This window comes from Pelophylax lessonae (genome assembly GCF_965119305.1).
Source record: "Pelophylax lessonae genome assembly, chromosome: 3".
NCBI lineage: Eukaryota > Metazoa > Chordata > Amphibia > Anura > Ranidae > Pelophylax > Pelophylax lessonae.
The window spans coordinates 228,770,360-228,790,091 of record NC_138770.1 but is presented as its reverse complement, the minus strand read 5'-3'; the positions used below and the strand labels follow the sequence as shown (position 1 = coordinate 228,790,091).

At 42.2% G+C, this 19,732-nt stretch overlaps 1 protein-coding gene across 3 annotated transcripts in view; it reads right to left on the bottom strand.

The window, feature by feature from the left end:
* Positions 1-19,732, bottom strand: part of XRN1 (5'-3' exoribonuclease 1) — a 223,576-nt gene that overhangs the window by 135,257 nt on the left and 68,587 nt on the right. For all 3 annotated transcript variants that reach the window (XM_082248988.1, XM_082248987.1, XM_082248989.1), the window contains exons 14-20: positions 17,258-17,414; positions 17,056-17,175; positions 15,706-15,875; positions 14,733-14,853; positions 14,384-14,482; positions 14,194-14,297; positions 11,565-11,696 (exon numbers count right to left, since the gene is read on the bottom strand). In XM_082248988.1, coding sequence (XP_082105114.1) covers positions 11,565-11,696; positions 14,194-14,297; positions 14,384-14,482; positions 14,733-14,853; positions 15,706-15,875; positions 17,056-17,175; positions 17,258-17,414 — 903 coding nt within the window. The remainder of the gene's footprint in view (positions 1-11,564; positions 11,697-14,193; positions 14,298-14,383; positions 14,483-14,732; positions 14,854-15,705; positions 15,876-17,055; positions 17,176-17,257; positions 17,415-19,732) is intronic.

The window sequence follows — 19,732 nt, the reverse complement described above, 5'->3', positions numbered from 1 at the left end:
ATCTACCAGACCAGGAACCTCCCAAGGATGACCGCTCACCACAGGAAATATACAGACCGGACAACTCAGATGCTTTTCCTAGCCCAGCTCCGGACTTCTTTAGGAATGCAGGCTGGATCACTCCATATATATCATTTCATGTATAGATAAAAAAAGAGCTCATAGCGTGATTCCATACACATGCAATTATTTATTAAATAAAGCAAAACAATATGCACTCACAAACGCAATCAAATCAATGGCATCAAAGATAAAAAGCTGTTGTCCCGGACCGGGCTACCTGTACGGCTCCCGCCACCCCGTTGTGGAGCCGAAGTAGCGGCTGAGAACGCCGAACGACTTTCGGGTTCCGACTTCCGGGTAGGCGTGACGTCAGACGTCCGGGACGTAGGGTTGCTATGGTCACCGCGTGTCCACGCCTACGCGTTTCGTCATTGGCTGACTTCAACGGAGGGCGTGGACACACTGCGACACCTCTCCTTAATATATCAAGCAAGTAAGGGCGGAAGGACCGCTCAGAGCGGGTCCATTACTGGCAATGCAGGACGCTCTCATCGTCCCTCCCCACTCCTTGAGCATCTCCATTAGCCCACTTGTTTCCAGTTCTCTGACGTCTCGGGCAATATTAACCCTATGGCCTCCGCCAGAAACATGGAACTTGGAGATCAAGGCACGCAAACTAACCACAGTCACGGCCATAAAAACATCTCCATGTTGACCATGCAACATAATTACAATGCAATAAACCTCATTTAGTAATATATCACACATTTATATAAAGATACTTGCAAAACAACTGAGCGTATTTTCAACAGGGATAATGCAATGTACCACCTCAGACAGGTACCCACACCCTTCATACGCAATCCCCCCTCCCCAGGGAAGAAGGAATACTACTAGGCCCTTCTAAGAGGTAATTTGGGAACATAGCCCTGCTATTCCCATTAATATTACACCCAGGGGAATTTCTCACTCCTCCCCCCAGCATTAAATCCAGGCACCAGTTCATTTAAGAACTATGTCGGGACAACTAGCTGGAAACAGTCATTGGGGCGATGTAAATATCCCCTGGCTTTCAAAATACCATTGAGTCAACATGTATATACACACCTGTACCTCCCATATATCGACTCAATACCACTCCTGTTTTGCAACATTCTTTCTAAAAATATATAAATGTGTGAGAACAATGATTACACACCAATATGAATAATATAATAAAAACATAAATATCTAAAATTTTGACTTATGCACCTCACCCACCCAACTACGGGGGGGGGGGGGGGGGGGGGGTGCTTAGCAACCGAAATCCGATCGGGTATTAAAATGTATATATACATATATAATGTCAAAGGTGAATCAATCAAAATAAAAAATTATATTAAAATAGACCTGTTCTTCGTGTGGGCTGGTCCAGAGAGTTCATTGCAAGAATTTTCTGAATACCTGAACAGTAACTCTAATAACATAAAACTGGAGTTTAATTGGAGTAAAGTAGTGATCCATTACCTAGATGTAGAGATACTGATAAAAGACACTGCACTGGTGACACGGGCCCATTTCAAGCCCACAGACAGGAATGGCTACTTACCTGTCCAGAGTGGCCACCATAAGAAGTGGCTTACTAACATCCCAAAAGGACAACTGCTACGTATCCGAAGAAACTGCACTGGAGACGCAGATTTCTTTGAGCAAGCAGGTATTATTAAGAACCGGTTCGTGGAGAAGGGTTATAGTGGCAGTGTTTTGGATGACACGATCAGACAGGTGGGACAAAATTCCCAAGCGTCGTGTCTGCCAAACAAAGAAAACAGTACGGATAATCACCATGAGTGGGGCTTTATTTCTACGTTCAATGCACAACATAAGGACGTTGAGCAAGTCTTCCGGAAACATTGGAATGTCTTATGTATGGACCGGATTTTGGGGGCAGTCTTACCCCCGAATCCGCCCTTCATCTATAGGAAGGCACCCACTTTTGGCGATAAATTGGTAAAGAAGGTCTTGGACCCTCCAAAGAAACCCACCTTTTTTTTGGGATAACAGAGAAGGCTTTTATGCCTGCAGGAGGTGTATATCCTGCAGACAGGTTCGTACACATCTCAGAGGGTATACTTCTTTCGTATCCCCAGGGAATGGGAAGACTTTTGACATCAAGGACTGTATCACATGCATGTCCACACACGTTGTTTATGGTCTTTTGTGTCCATGCAATAAGATCTATATAGGTCGAACGAAAAGAACCTTAGGGAAACATGTGTAGGAACATATTGCCAACATACGGAATGGATACAAAGACCATAGTGTGCCTGTACATTTTAAAGAAAAGCACAATCAGGATCCAAGTGGTTTGGTGTTTTGGGGCATAGAGAAAATTGATAAAGCATGGAGAGGTTCCAATATGGTAAGGGAAATATCCAAGAGAGAAACCTATTGGATTTACCTCACCAATGCACTCCAGCCCCAAGGACTCAACGTAGAATTGGATCTCAATTGTTTCATTAGCGACTATTGAGATCCCAGTAGGCTGATTGTGTGATTAATTCTGTGATATTCTTCATATAAAGAATTTAGGGGCACCTTCTCTGTTCGGGGATGCCTTGTTTTTATTTATGAGTAATTTTAGTTCCTCTCGGTTCCTGTACCAGGTGTGGGGCCTGGTTTTGATACCTTAGTCTATTTTAATATAATTTTTTATTTTGATTGATTCACCTATGACATTATATATGTATATATAAATTTTAATACCCGATCGGATTTCGGTTGCTAAGCCCCCCCCCCCGTAGTTGGGTGGGTGAGGTGCATAAGTCAAAATTTTAGATATTTATGTTTTTATTATATTATTCATATTGGTGTGTAATCATTGTTCTCACACATTTATATATTTTGAGAAAGAATGTTGCAAAACAGGAGTGGTATGGAGTCGATATATGGGAGGTACAGGTGTGTATATACATGTTGACTCAATGGTATTTTGAAAGCCAGGGGATATTTATATCGCCCCAATGACTGTTTACAGCTAGTTGTCCCGACATAGTTCTTAAATGAACTGGTGCCTGGATTTAATGCTGGGGGCAGGAGTGAGAAATTCCCCTGGGTGTAATATCAATGGGAATAGCAGAGCTATGTTCCCAAATTACCTCTTAGAAGGGCCTAGTAGTATTCCTTCTTCCCTGGGGAGGGGGGATGGCGTATGAAGGGTGTGGGTACCTGTCTGAGGTAACAGTCGGCGGTACATTGCATTATCCCTGTTGAAAATATGCTCAGTTGTTTTGCAAGTATCTTTATATAAATGTGTGATATATTACTAAATTAGGTTTATTGCATTGTAATTATGTCGCATGGTCACCATGGAGATGTTTTTATGGCCGTGACTGTGGTTAGTTTGCGTGCCTTGATCTCCAAGTTCCATGTTTCTGGCGGAGGCCATAGGGTTAATATTGCCCGAGACGTCAGAGAACTGGAAACAAGTGGGCTAATGGAGATGCTCAAGGAGTGGGGAGGGACGATGAGAGCGTCCTGCATTGCCAGTAATGGACCCGCTCTGAGCGGTCCTTCCGCCCTTACTTGCTTGATATATTAAGGAGAGGTGTCGCCGTGTGTCCACGCCCTCCGTTGAAGTCAGCCAATGACGAAACGCGTTAGGGCGTGGACACGCGGTGACCATAGCAACCCTACGTCCCGGACGTCTGACGTCACACCAACCCGGAAGTCGGAACCCGAAAGTCGTTCGGCGTTCTCAGCCGCTACTTCGGCTCCACAACGGGACGGCGGGAGCCGTACAGGTAGCCCGGTCCGGGACAACAGCTTTTTATCTTTGATGCCATTGATTTGATTGCATTTGTGAGTGCATATTGTTTTGCTTTATTTAATAAATAATTGCATGTGTATGGAATCACGCTATAAGCTCCTTTTTTATCTATACATGAAATGATATATATGGAGTGATCCAGCCTGCATTCCTAAAGAAGTCCGGAGCTGGGCTAGGAAAAGCATCTGAGTGGTCCGGTCTGTATATTTCCTGTGGTGAGCGGTCAACCTTGGGAGGTTCCTGGTCTGGTAGATTGAGGCTGTCCATCCCTAGCATATCTTGTTGGGCGCATATTACCCCTCAGTGAGGTACGTGGGCACCGTTTGGGGGGCATGCTGGTGTGGTGAAGGGGCACCTTCTGGTTCACACTTCTTTTATGCCAGAGCACTTGAATACTCACAAAGGACTTTGACACTGCAGATTATGCTAGCAAGCTGGACTATATCTAATATGTCACATGATGGACTATGTGATTAATCATAGCGCTGTTAGTGTATGCATGTGATTTATTATATGTATGCACCTGGTTTTACATTGTTTATATATATATATATATATATATATATATATATATATATATATATATATATATATATATATAAACAAACAGCTGCTGAGATCCGAAAGGTTTTATGATTATTGGTGATTTTATTATCAATTTTAATTAATTTTATTATTGATGGTTTATTACTCTATGTATATATGCTATTGTATGTAACATTAGCACCTTAGCGCCGAGTGGGTGAGATTGATTGACACTCCCCCTTTGGGGTATAAGTGTTATTGTTCTTACTTCTTTTTTTACAGGCATATGGCTACAGTTGGGGGTATTCTATATGTACAGGATATGGAACATTAGGGAGCACCATACAGTGCAGAGGGTTACAGTTGTTGGAATAGCAATGCTCAGTGTACACAGTAATTGCTTAGTGTTGAGAAGCCTCTGATAGGAAATAAATGGATTTTTGTAAAATCTTACCGTAAAATCCTTTTCTCTTAGCTCATTGACAGACGTAGTCCTCGGTGATACAGCACCTTCGGGTTATGTTGCCTCCACAGGAGCAGGACTAGACAGGAAATTAAAAAGCTCTGGCCACACCCTAGGGGCAGTCCCAGAGGGTATATCCTCTCTCTCTCTGCCTCAGCAAATCAGTTATGTCAAAAAGCAGTCTTTAGAGATTTTAACCCAACCCAACTCCAAAACAGAGGGGCGGGGACTACGTCTGTCAATGAGCTAAGAGAAAAGGATTTTACGGTAAGATTTTACAAAAATCCATTTTTCTCTATCGCTCATTGACAGACGTAGTCCTCGGTGATACAGCACCTTCGGGACGTCCCAGAGCAGTATCACAAATGAGGGGTGGGAAAATGGAAATCAAATCCCAATCTAGAAGGCCCAACCGGTGCCAACTAGAAGTTTACAATGCTCATCCTTAATGATGAGACTCAACAAAAAAGACATTTTTCAAACAGAAAAAAACTCTCGAGGTAGACCACCGGTCTCCTCAAATTGCGGCCTGCAAAACCTTGCGGCCAAATGAGGCATCCGCCGATGCCGTCACATCAATTTTATAGAATTTTGTAAAGGTATGTACCGACGACCAGGTGGCCGCCTTACATACCTGGACCACTGACGCCTGATGGCGAAAGGCCCAGGAAGTACTGAGCGCTCGAGTGGAGTGCGCCCTAACAGGGAACGGAGGACTCTGACCCTTAATAGAATAAGCCTGTACCACCGTCTGTCTAATCCATTTGGCAATGGTCGCGGCAGATGCAGGCAAACCCTTTCTGGGGCCATCCGTGATCACAAAAAGTGAATCCGTCTTACGGAATGATTCCGTAGCTTTCAGGTATACTCTGATTGCCCGAACCACATCCAAGGAATGCAACGCATGTTCCCGATGATGCTTGGGCTGAGGACACAAGGAAGGTAGTACAATATCTTCATTCAGATGAAAATCTGAAACCACCTTAGGAAGAAAGGATGGCTTAGGATGAAGTACTACCTTATCCCTATGAATCACTAGGTATGGGGACTGGCATGATAATGCAGCCAGTTCTGACACCCTGCGAGCAGAAGTGATAGCCACCAAGAAGGCCACCTTCTGGGATAAAGTAAGCAAGGGAATATCCCTGATGTTTTCAAAGGGAGGTTTCTGTAGAACCGACAAAACTAAATTAAGATCCCAGGGCGGTAAGGGCGCGCGGACTGGTGGAGCCAGGTGCCGCACCCCCTGGATGAAATTCCGCACCAAGGACTTGGTAGCTAAAGGTTTCTGAAAGAAGATTGCTAATGCTGAAACTTGACCCTTGATGGTGCTCAAGGCTAGCTTCTGCTCAACCCCTTGTTGCAAAAAAGCCAATATTCGAGTCACCGAATAGGTACGTGGAGGAAATCCTAAAGATTCGCACCACGCAATATAAGTCTTCCATGTGTGATAATAGACCTTGCTGGAAGTCGCTTTCCTTGCTTTAATAAGGGTAGGAATGACTGAAGCTGACAAACCTCTGTCCTTCAGTACTTGGGTCTCAATGGCCAGGCCATTAAAACCAGCGACTGTAAAGCACGATGGTAAATTGGTCCTTGAGACCACAGACACTCCCTGAGACGAAGTTCCCACGGAACGTCTGCGACTAGCCTGTCCAAGTCGGCCAGGCCGGCTTGACGAGGCCAGCCTAGAATTTCTAGGACCACTGGTGCTGACTGGATCTGAACCAGGCGTCCCTAGAGCTATCTGGCCCCGACCATCCGAGAAAGTCTGGTCGTTTTCTGTTCCCACACATTTATCAGATACCTGATTGCTATCAGGAAGGGTGATCTTTTCTGGTTGAACCTCAGGGACCGAAGTCACCCGGCTAGAGGCTTCTTGGCCTGTCTGGTCAACCAGATCCGATTTCTGTGGGGAATTGAGACTAATCTTAGGAAAAGGTAAAGGAAAAGATCTATTCAGGGAACGGTGACTACCGCTCCCTGTAGTACTTAAATGTTGGAAGGGAAGAATCGCACCGGTAGTAGTAGTTGATGCTCGATCTAATGTCCTGAATACCGGTGAAAACGTCCCCCCACCCTCAAACCGGGTGGGGGCGCACCTTCAGGCTGTGTACTCCTTTGCTTCGGGTTTGGCTGAGTTGGTCCTCTGTTTGTCCGACCAGCCTTTCTTGAACCCTCCTGGAGGAGTCTTGCCTTTCCCGCTTGTTCCAGCCGGGCGTGCGAACCCTTTATGGGCGGTAAAGAAAAGGTCCTCGCTTGTTGCGAGGTCCCTTAGCTTTAGCAGCCTGTGGCAAAAAAGTGCTCTTGCCCCCAGTGGCATCCTTAATGATTTCATCTAGGGTGGCCCCAAATAGACGATTCCCCTGAAAGGGGAGATTCGTCAAGGTCTTTTTGGAACCTAGGTCAGCTGACCAGCATTTTAACCACAGCACACGTCTGAGGATGACCGCTGACATAGATGCATGCCCTAATAGGGGAGTAGTGTCCAAGGCTGCGTCACAGATAAACTGTAGCCCTTGTATAATCTGTTCCATCAAATCAGATGTATCCTGGGGAATATCTTTTCCCCTAAGGTCTTGGCGTACCAATCTCGCCCATCCCGTAAGTGTCTGGGAAACTAGACCAATAACAATTACTGGTCTAAATGCTGACCCTATCAGAGAGAAGATGGTGCGGGACTCTGCTTCCATCTTTCGATCCACCGGATCCTTAAAGGACGAAGTGTCCTCTACTGGGATAACCGTGGCTTTATTCAGCCTGGAAATAGGTGGATCCACCACTGGTGGTACCGTCCATTTCTTAATGATGGATTCCTCAAACGGATAGCGTCTAGCAATACGCTTGGAAATAGTAAAGGTACGTATAGAATGCTCCCATTCTCCTTTAATCTTATTACCAAAACACTTGGGTACAGGAAAAACCTTCACCGTTTTGATGGGCTTGTTAGTACCAAAAGGAATCTCTGTATCAGTTGCTTCTGCCGGTAAAACCTCAAGTTTTAAGGTTTCCTGCACTGCCACAACTAGTGCGTCCACCAATGCTTCTTCCTGAATTATAGCGGGAGAAGAAACGTCCTCCTCACTGTCTGAGGGAGCTTTACCTGAGGTAACAGCCCTTGCAGAGGGACCTGCAACTGCAGTGACCATCTCTGAATCTGAGTCAGAGGTGTCAGATAATATAGGGGTAGGCGGGGGTCGCTTCCTTGACCCTCGTCCCTGACAGGCCGCCTCCACCCGAGCCACCATAGACTCCAAAATTGCTGTAAATGCCTCTACACTCTGTGCACCGGCGGGTCCCGTGGCCCCCTCGAGGGAAACAGGTGGGGGAATTTGTGTGGCAGGGTCCATGATTATTCCAGTAACTTCCCGGATAATATAATTCAAAAATAAAAAACTTTTTTTTTTTTTTTTTTTTTCACAGACCCCCAGCGCCACAAAAGCCCCTTAGTGTTACCTGCTAGGGATCCCTATCGATCGAGAGAGAGAGAGAGAGAGATAGACCCCCAGGCTCACCACTTGATGCTCAGAGTTTAACTGCAACAGGTTACAGCGCTGTCTTGACAAATAGGAAGTCTTTTGGCTGGCTGCCCAGGAAGAAAGGAGGCGGCTCCGCCCCTCTGCACGCCTTCCGGCGCCTCCCCTAGCTCCACGAGGTGTTTGGATCACCTCAAACATGGCCGCCCCCATGCTGGAGACACGAGGCTACGCCAAAATGGCGGCTCGTGCAATCCAGCAAAAAAAATGGCGGCGGCCTGTACCGAATAGCGGTGTGCTGCAGGGCACACAACACTATCTCTGCATGGGGATTTTTGGCGTGGTTGGCGGTACCGGCCCTGGCGGACCTCATGGCCGTTCGGAAGGACTGCTATAGCTGGAGATTTGACTAGGAAGGCAGTCTACATGTCCGTGGCTTCTGACTGGTAGGTACCTTATTCTTATCACAGTAAGATTCCCAGACTGCCACTGATTACAATCTTTTAAACATGTATACAATTAGATTGTTAGCTCCCAACACGGAGAATATAACACAAACCAAGCCTCCTGGCTTTTTGCACATAAAATCACACTCAAAGTAGGGGGATCTGTGCCATGTTATAGGATAGAGGGGGACTCTATCTTACCATACAGAGAGGGGCCCGCGTTCACCACAAGACCCGTCAGGGGGAAAAGGGGGAACATACTACTCACCATACCGGAACCAGGCGGGCACCAACTCCTGACAGTACCCCTCTCCACCGGGGCGGGAGGGCTGTCGACCAATACGGACGCCGTGACTCATGGTCTTTGGCGTTTCAGCGAGACGTTTAACTCGCGGGGTCAGTCCCTTAATGGGACTTTGTCGCGGCCGACCCAGCGCGGAGCTATGGCCTGCACGCGCTCGTAGGCTGAACTGGGGTGACCACCGGATCTCAACATCCAGCCCGTCGCCCAGTTCAGCTTTCTTGCTTGAAGATCTCACAGGAACACTGGAGAAAAAAGTTGTCTAAAAAATCTTTTTAAGAAAAAAATCTTGCCAGGACCGAAGATCCCAGCAAGGTATCTAGGTCCTTACTCCTAACTAGACAGAAAATAACTGATTTGCTGAGGCAGAGAGAGAGAGGATATACCCTCTGGGACTGCCCCTAGGGTGTGGCCAGAGCATTTTAATTTCCTGTCTAGTCCTGCTCCTGTGGAGGCAACATAACCCGAAGGTGCTGTATCACCGAGGACTACGTCTGTCAATGAGCGATAGAGAAAGCACATTTATTTTGTCTGCTCATGAGTGTTGGCTGTGAAATCGCTCCTGGACAAGAAATATACAACTGGCGAAACAAAACTCAGCATAAGGTATAATCTCTAGAGGAAATACAAAACTGTAGTGAAAAACCCATGAACGTTTATATTATTAGGGAAATATAATACATACATTTACAATAGATTATAGATGGTGAAGGCGTCTGGTTTTAATGTTTTGGCCCTTGATGTAATGCAAAAACCTGCTGCCCTTTATTTTAATGGTGGTGTGCCAAAAAAATACAAGTAGTAGATAAGTGAAAAAGTAGGCGCTGGTAATCAGTGTGTGTTCCAGGTGTGTTAGGGGGTATTAGATTGTCTACACCAATCAATTATGTCCCTAAAGATAAACCTCATTTACCAATAAATAAATAAATGGTGGACTTTAAAATCATCTATAATACCATAATGTGAACCATTTGTAATAACAACCTAGTAAAAAGGTGAAATCTATATCTCTGTGTCTATATAAAATTGGTGACTTTTAGTGATAATAAAATTGCAATTAGTGACATTTGTGTTATAAAACCTTGTGTGACATAAAAACGCATGTAATTAGCAATAAAATCTATCAAATCTGTAATTCATTTATATTTTTGTGCAATAGGTGAAAGAAAGTCCGTGGTGATTAAATAAAATCTTCAAAGTGCTTTTGTGCTCCAATTTGTGCTCTTGATAAATTTCAGCAATATTTGCTTCTTACCAGATGGCTTTAGGCCACAAGGACCTAGATCGCTTTTTTCCCCTTTAAGGATAGATCAATCCTCCACCGAGTTTATCCAATCCAGGGTTAGGTGGTAGATGTTCCAATTTAGATCTGGACCACAGGATAGGGTCTCAAGCAGATGTATATGGGAAAATACGATAGGGAAGCCAAAATATAGTGTAAATCCGTTTTTTATTATAGTGAAAAAATAAAAGATAAAATTGGCTGCTTACAGTGTGTAGTGCCTTCTCCTGGCACAATATGTTTAGGGTGTATGGAAGTGACCACTCTGGTGCTCTGTAATAGGATACAGTTTCCTTCCCAGCCCCTTTAGTGTGGCAGCGGTGGCGTGTGTTCCAGACCAAAGCAGGAAATGACGTCGCTGGTTAACTCAGTTTCCGGTTTACAGACCACCAGTGTGAAGCCAGAGAAGGCACTACACACTGTAAGCAGCCAATTTTATCTTTTATTTTTTCACTATAATAAAAAACGGATTTACACTATATTTTGGCTTCCCTATCGTATTTTCCCATATACATCTGCTTGAGACCCTATCCTGCGGTCCAGATCCAGATTGTAACATCTACCACCTATCCCTGGATTGGATAAACTCGGTGGAGGATTGATCTATCCTTAAAGGGATCAAAAGCGATCTAGGTCCTTGTGGCCTAAAGCCATCTGGTAAGAAGCAAATATTGCTAAATTTTATCAAGAGCACAAATTGGAGCACAAAAGCACTTTGAAGATTTTATTTAATCACCACGGACTTTCTTTCAGCTATTGCACAAAATTATAAATGAATTACAGATTTTATTGCTAATTACATGCGTTTTTATGTCACACAAGGTTTTATAACACAAGTGTCACTAATTGCGATTTACCACAGACTTTCTTTCACATATTGCACAAAAATACAAATGAATTACAGATTTTATTGCGAATTACACGCGTTTTTATGTCATATAAGGTTTTATAACACAAATGTCACTAATTGCAATTTTATTATCACTAAAAGTAATTAATTTTATATAGACACAGAGATATATATTTCACCTTTTTACTAGGTTGTTATTACAAATGGTTCACATTATGGTATTATAGATGATTTTAAAGTCCACCATTTGTTTGTTTATTGGTAAACGAGGTTTATCCTTAGGGACATAATTGATTGGTGTAGACAATCTAATACCCCCTAACACACACTGATTACCAGCGCCTGCTTTTTCACTTATCTAATACATTTACAATACTAATGAATATACTTTTTTTTTTGTTTAAACTCACTGTTCAGAGATTCCCTGTACTTCCTTCACCCAGATGTTTCTTTCCTTGTCAGCAAGATAAATTAATTTTGTAGGTGGCACAGCTCCACCAGTGTAAAGCTTCTGAGTTCCAGGAGGATCTTCCAAATAAAATCTGAAATCAATGGCAGAAAACAATCTAAAATTACATATCCAATCAATTAAGACAAGTCTAAACCAAAGCCAGCATCCCTAAATTTGTTTTCGAATTTTAGGTCAGTAGTTTGCAATTTCTTCTTTGGAGAGCAATAACAAGTCATGTTTTCCAGAGGCACTTACAAGAAGAAGTTTAAAGGAAGCAGGGACATGGAATCATCTGTAATTATTTCAAAAGGTGTGGAGTACACAGCCCGTTATTGGTGCCCGAGGGCTTTCGTTTAGAAACACTAAAATCTGTTGTGTGAATCCTCTAGAAGAAATTAGATAAAAGTCCAAATTCTTCTCTTATTATTATAGACTTTATTATTTACCAAAAATTAATTCTGCTCACATTTTTGTAAATAACATGCCAAAGTGTAATTATTGGGTAAGGTAAATGAAGGGGAAAGCGGCCTGAATAGAAGAGCACTGATTTGAAGCACACTTTACTCACATGATTGTAAGCACAATTGAGCTGAAGTGGGAATATTGCCACTCATAGCATACTACACTATAAATGTTTTTGTTTTTATGTTTATAAGACATGGCACCTTAATGTGGTGAGAATACTAAAAACAGAGGAAGCAGATGAAATCTAAACAAGATATATTGGGGTTAATTTACTAAAGGAAAATATATTGTGCGCTGCAAGTGCATTTGCTCCAGAGTATAGTAAATGAGGTAAAGCTTCACTTTGCAAAGAATACTCATCACATGCAAGGAAAATAAAAAACAGCATTGTCGCTTGCACATGATTGGATTATAGAAATCAGCAGAGCTTCCCCTTAGATCGAGACCAACTGCACTTCCAAGGGCACTTGCAGTGCACAGTATATTTGTGTTTAGTTAATTGACCTCATTGCCATGTTTGACATAGCAAGCTTTATTGGACCCAGGTTCAGGAAGGGTCTAGTCATCCGGTGAGGATCCCATGAGAAAATATTTTATTATACATTTAATTGAGAGACTTTGATTGAATATTGGGATATTTTTTTTAATCCCCCCCCCCCCCCCCACAAATAGAGCTTTCTTATGGTGGTATTTAATCCCCATCACCCCTGTTTTTTTTTGCTAAACTAATAAAAAAAAAAAAAAGGTTTTCTTTGTTTTTGTTATAAAAATTGGTAAATAAGTAAGTTTTCCCCTTCACTGACGGGCACTGATAAGGCTGCACTGAAAGGCAATGATGAGGCACTAATATGCAGCACTGATATGCGGCACTGATGAGGAGGCACTGACAGGCATTACTGATGGGTGTTGATTGGCATCGCTGGTGGGCACTGACTGGCATCCCTAGTGGGCACTTGTGAGAATCCTTGATGGGTCTGCACTGATAATCAGTGCGCAGACCCCCCCATCAGGAGAGCCTCTTATCGGCTCTCCTCTACTTGCACCTTGTCAGTGCGAATAGAGGAAAAGCTGATAACTGGCACTTCCTGGTTACGATGTGATCAGCTGTGATTGGATGATCACATGCTAAAGAGCCTAGGCCTAGGCTCTTTACCAAGATCAGAGAGGAGATGTGTTAGAGCAACACACCAAACTACCGATTGCTGCGCTGTGCGCCCTCGTGGGCAGCTTATTCTGCTGGAAATCATATGACACCCAGTCAGGATAATGAAGCCACTACCCGGCCTTCATTTTGCTGTAGGCTGGGCAGGATGTGGTTTAAGCAGGCAACTTCGCATATCTACCCACACCTTTACAGTATATTTAGACGATTCTGAAAGCCCCACAACCCAGGGGTGTTCTATTATGCTGATATCAACCACAGATTATGTAGTCAGCCTCTGGCCTAATTCCACCTGTCCCCTGCACCTTTCCATTGGCTAGTTTGTTGGAGCTGCCTTCTTTATAAAATTAACAACACTATACAAGGTACCAATTGCCCACTGCAACAAAGCACATTTCTACCCTCCTAACCACACATTCTGGCTGGGGGGGGGGGGGGGGTGGCATCCCCTGTCAGGACACAATAGAACAGCAGGGGAGATCACTGTACTAACATTGGATTGTTAGTACAGCGGCTCCGACCTGAGCTGTCAGTTTTTTTTCCGTTCACCCGCTAGTTGGAACAAAAAAAAAAAAACTAGCAGGGTGTACTAGGCTTAATACCTGGTTCAAACTGATTAGGTTCAGCCCTTTTATTTGAATGTGTGGCCATGCCTCCAGAAACGCAGGGAAAAGGTACCTACTGCATTTTTGGAATTGGAGCCTGCACATGAACTGCAAGTGCAATGCGGTTCTCAGTGTGGGAGCAATTTCCAGTGCATGCTGTGTCCCATTAGGATTAATGGCACACGCACATTTCTCCTGCGTTTTACTGTGTGGGTGGTTGCGTTTGCGGGAACAGGTGCACCTGTAGCTGGAATCACCCACACAGATGTAAACCTAGCATTATACATTTGCTACTGCAAAGAAACACAAAAAATGTTTATGCTGTGGAATGCAAGTATTGTCTAATATTTACATACTTCGCATCTCCATCTGACACTGCAACAACTCGTGCTTCTTCAAGGTGGGGCCAGTTAACAAATACAGATTTTCCAAGAACTGCTGAGGCCACAGATTCCACATTCTAAAGAAAAAAGGCACATAGGAAAATAAGTGTCATTTTACAAGACAATCAACTAGAGTGGTCTAATATACACCAAACATACTTACAGTATTATCAGAGTCTTCATCAACCACTATCTCCAATATCATATTTTCTCCTCTACTAGTCTGCTGGAAAACCTGTACTCCTGTTTTCTTCAGAGAGAACTGACAAAAATGAAACACATATCGTGCCATTAACAGATTTCTAATAATCAAGGGTAAATGTAGAAATTGCACAAGTACAACTCCTGCTAAAACACACATCTTCATGCAGAGAAAAAAAGACTGGCCCTGAACAACATCCAATAAAGAATTCTTAAAAGTCACCCATTAACATATGTGGAATAAAATGAGTCTAGCTGTACAATGGCTAAACCATGACAAATACGATGCCCTTTTTGTTAGGAGGACTTACCCTGTGTTTGATGTGCTTTAGAGTTGGGAAGCCACAAAAATACAGTGCACTTTTGTTCACTTTTGTGATTTTGTTATCAACCATATCCACGTGCCATGCATCCAGTGAAATACTCTTACTCCTGCCAAGAAAACAGGAACAAGATAACAACACTACGTTGTAGACACCAGATCATTGCACATATATGAGCTTGCTGGACATCCTAATCCATAGCAAAGATTTTAGGGGAACCTGTGTCCATTCAGCCAAAAGAACATTTATGAGGTCAAGGACTTATGTTGGATGAGAAGAGCTGACTCACACTTAGTATTCTAGTTTATCTAACTTAATAGGGCTGACTGAGCTCAGGGCTCTATTTAAGGCACAGGGCTCCTCCAACCAAACTGGTTCACAAACTTTGTGACCAGTGCACAGTCATTTTGGAACAGAAAAGGCCCCTCTCTAAACTATTTCTACAAAGCTTAGAAATGCACAAGTCTAAAATCTCTTTGTATGTTGCAGCAAGAAGACTATGCTTTACTGGAAACATCTGAACTCAAGTTTGAGGGGTGTCTACATACTACTCTTAGTAGGTTTAATAGTCAGGTGTCCACAAACTTTAAGCAATATATGTAGGTAATATGACATTTTAAGATAATGCCAACACAAACACACTAGCAGAAGCAAACACTCCCGTCACAACATGAAACTGCCTTCATATAAAAAAAACAGATTGTAAAGTTTCATCACGATCCGCACAATTCCTGAAACATATTCCTATAAATAAAGCCCATGGGTTTACGCATTTGTGATAAAAAAAAGACAATCAAAACCTCTGTTTTTAAGAAGGTAATGTTGTAATGTACAAAAATTAGGAGGACCTTTTTGCTTTCTAGTCCACCTTACACAACTCTTAAAAGATTGTACTGTCAGGTGCTAGCATTATTGAACATCTTTACCTTTACTCACAACTGTATAATGAGTGCAGTTTTACCTTGCCCGGCAGCAATTGATGCTCTGAAATTTCTCTGGCCATGGAGAACTGTATTTGAAGTCATCATCCTTTTCAAACCAGTACATGAAGCATTCGCTATGTCTATTGCGTGTCCTCTCTTCCTCAGTTAGCTGCTTATTACAGGCATCCATGGCTTCTAGCAGTCGAGTCTGCAGGGGTGGAGGATTCACACTTATAGTTCTGCTTTAGAAAGGCATAATAAATATCAACAAGCCTTATGTCTAGACAGTTTATTTCTGATATCGGGCCCCATCAGGGGATATTGGCCAAACACTTCAGTAAACTTTTGAGCCATGAATTACTGCCTCTCTAATGCAAAGACAATCTTTCCTTTTTTGGACCCATGTCCAATAGCAACATTTCCTCAGCAGTCTAGATCGAATCAACCTCTGGTCACGACCTCTCACCCACCCTGTATCCCTGTGCTCTAGAAACACACCGTTACAACATTTGGTCACTACTATATATGCACTCTTAGTTAGTGATCAGTCACCGAAAGCTGGAAAGACATTTCTCTCCTGGGAAAAGACTTGAAACTTTTTCGAGGAGGACTGGGAAGGCATCCATACTTTCATCTATAAAGGCTCAGTAAACATGACAGTCCTGGAAAATGGCTACAAGATACAACTGCGCTGATACAGAACCCCCAATGCAGATCCACAAATTCTCACCTTCCACATCCAACTAATGCTACCATATAATCTCTGCAGTCACCACATACACATTAGATTTCACTCCAGCCAAGTTTCTTCTGTGCCATACTTCTCTCCGCAGGAGATCATACCTCAGATCCCTGGTGATGCACATGGTGAATGCAGCCAAGCTCTGTGTTCCAGTGCTTTGGGGCTCCACTCAAGCCCCAACCATCTGGGAATGGTTTTCTGGACTTCATAAGAAGGCAAAACTGATTTCTATATCACATGACAACCTTTCAAAATTCCCAAAGATCTGTTCTTGCTGGCTTTACTTCCAGATTACCACGGAATACTCTTACCTTATGGGTAACCCCCCTTAAACCTATGTTTCATTGAGATAACTCCCAACTTGGGCATACACCCATAGCCCTTATGTTAACAGCAGTCATACCTGGGTGGCAACCGTATTCCATAGGGAGCAAGGAAGGAAATGAATACCTTTACCCCACAGGGGCATTCCTCCTTCTACCCCACCGTGGCCTGCTCCAGTCCTACACCAGTAAGTGAAGTGAAATCAGCAATAGAAAAATTAAATCTCTACTAGAAAATGAAAACTGAAATATGAAAGTAAGGAATTGATTAGCTGTAGAAAAGAACATACAACGATTAAAACCCATGCCAAAGAAAAACATACCTCATCAATAAATGGAATCAATACCACTGCTTCCCACTCCTGTTGTTTTCCATTGAGATCAGTTTTAAAATCTTGAGGATAGTAATCTATAATGGGAGAGTCTTGGCTAATCATTAGGCTCTGTGGGAAAAATGTACTTGTTAAAAAAACATACATAGCCAAAAAACTGACCACTAGTCTAGGGTTGACAGTGAACAGTTACCTGATAGGCCTGAGGCAGCAAATCTTTACTAGCAGCAGGTAAGACAGCAAGTAGCTGTTCAAATGGCATGAAAGGTTTTGCCAAATCAAACTTCAGTTTCAAGTGACTGATATTCTGAATATCAGATAAGTATGGTGCATAATGGTAGGGGTAGTACCTTGAAAGAGGGAAAAATAACAGTCATAGTAAACAAATACAGTTGTGCTCAAAAGTTTGGATACCCTGACAAAAATTGAAAACTTTTTGGGGAAAAAAAAAAAAAAAGTTTTTGTATGTATAGGGAGGGGGTCCCTATACATACAAAAATCCATGCATTGGGGTACCTACGTAAAAAACGGCAATCGTGCTACAAGTTAGTGAGATCAATATTTTTAGCACCAGAGCTGCTGGGTGACTCCAAATTGATGACCTGTAGAGGCTTTTATATCTTTCTCTATGAAAAACATAGGGTATTGAAGTTTTTTCGCTGTTTCACAGGCGCACACATGCTTGCCATGTTGGGTATCTAACAACTTAATATTTTATATATTACTAAAAAATTGGATAATTGGCTAAAATTAACATTGGTGTATTTTAATTAAATTTTGCGTTTCAAAAACCGCTGTGCTAAAATCATGTGACAAAAAAAAATTGGAACTACCACAATTGTATACTCTACGGTATCCGCTTTCAGAAAATATATAATGTTTGGGAGTTTTAAAATATAACTAAAGGCAAAAATTTTTTTTGGGGTTTTGGATAGAGGGGAAAGGGATTTGAGCACCGATCAGTTTTTTTTTTTTTCCCGTCTGTGTCCCAGTTAAGGATTAGTCTTGTTTACCATTACAATTAAAAGTAAAGAGAATTCCACATTTTGGGTTGTCCCTATATAAGTAATAGAGGGGGAAGCTTTTGGTGACCTGGGGTCCACAAGAGATTCCCTTAATTCACAGGAATTTCCTCACTTTCTGTTTTGGCTATCTCCAAGAAAGCAAAAATAAACCTTAAAGGGGTTATAACTCTTCCTTAGGCCTCTCACACGGGCGTTCTGTATGTCCGTATATCACCCCATCCGTTTGCGGGTGATATACGGACATAATACATGTCAATGGGATTGCGGATGTCAGCGGATGACCATCCGCTGACATCCGATTTGCGTCCTTTCAGTTCTGTTCCGTTTTTTGGAACGGAACAGAACCCTATTTTTCTTCCATTTAAAAAACGGAACGGATGCAAAATCGGATGTCCGGATGTCAGCGGTGTCATCCACTGACATCCGCAATCCCCATAGACATACATTATGTCCGTATATCATCCGCAAACGGATGGGATGATATGCGGACATACGTGTCCGTGAAAAAAAAAAAAAGTGCCAGAGCGGAGAAATAAAACGGAGCGGCCGTGTGAAAGGGGCCTTTCTCTATCTAAAATGGAAAAAAAAAAGTTTGCCTATAGTTATACTTTAAGTAATCTTGAGGCCTTAAATAATTTTTTAATCATGTTACCAAAAAATTAAAAAAAAAAAAAAAAAAAAAAAATGGCTCCAGGATTCAAGTGGTTAAGAATGTCACCTGGCAGATGTAAAAAAAAAAAAAACTGATGTAAAAATGGATGAAAAACTGAAATCTGATATATCATCTGATGTAAACTAAATCTGATTGGATGATGCCCATGTGAAAGGACCATTAGGGTTTACATAAATGTTATGGTACTCCCAAAGCACCTTCTAGATTGAAAGGCATAAGATTACTATAAAAATTGGCTTGACAACCTACATCTGTACAGTTCGGAGGCTGCATAACAAACAGCATTGCAGAACAGTTTGAGTACATCTAAAGGTCAATGTGTGCTAGCCTAAATCCAGTTACTATGTGATGCACAAGTGGTGTGTCTGTCAGTCCATCATCTTTGATTTAGAGATTCACATATTTGATTTAATGTGCACAGTCACAGCATGGTGCATGGGACTTATGAAGCAGATTCTTTTTTTAACACATTCTGTTCATTTCGGACTCACTATTTTTCATCTAGAGTTTTTAAATGTATGCAAATTTTTATACAGGGCTTTCTGTAACACATGAACCATTATATGGAATTGTTGTGTTTTTGGTCACTCTGATTGTATAGTTATTACTAATATTAATGTTATTATAATATCTATGTATTGTAAGATTTTTAATTATTTATAGTTGTTTGCACTACACAATAGAGCACTTCATGGTGTATTATTTACATATCCATTTGGGCTTGTGCATTATGTGATTCACTGTTTATTAATCGGTTTCTGTACTATTTGGTAGCGCTGAATCATTTTTAGGTTTTATATACATGTGAAATTGTTAAAAAAAAAAAAAAAAGTTATAGTTTTACAATAAGTAGAGAATAAGAAATTTTATTTCAGTTAAATCAAAGAACTTCAGAGACACAAAGATAAAAACACTGAATGTTACTTCATTATTTAAACCCAGCCTGGCTGAACTGGCTCATTGCAATTTT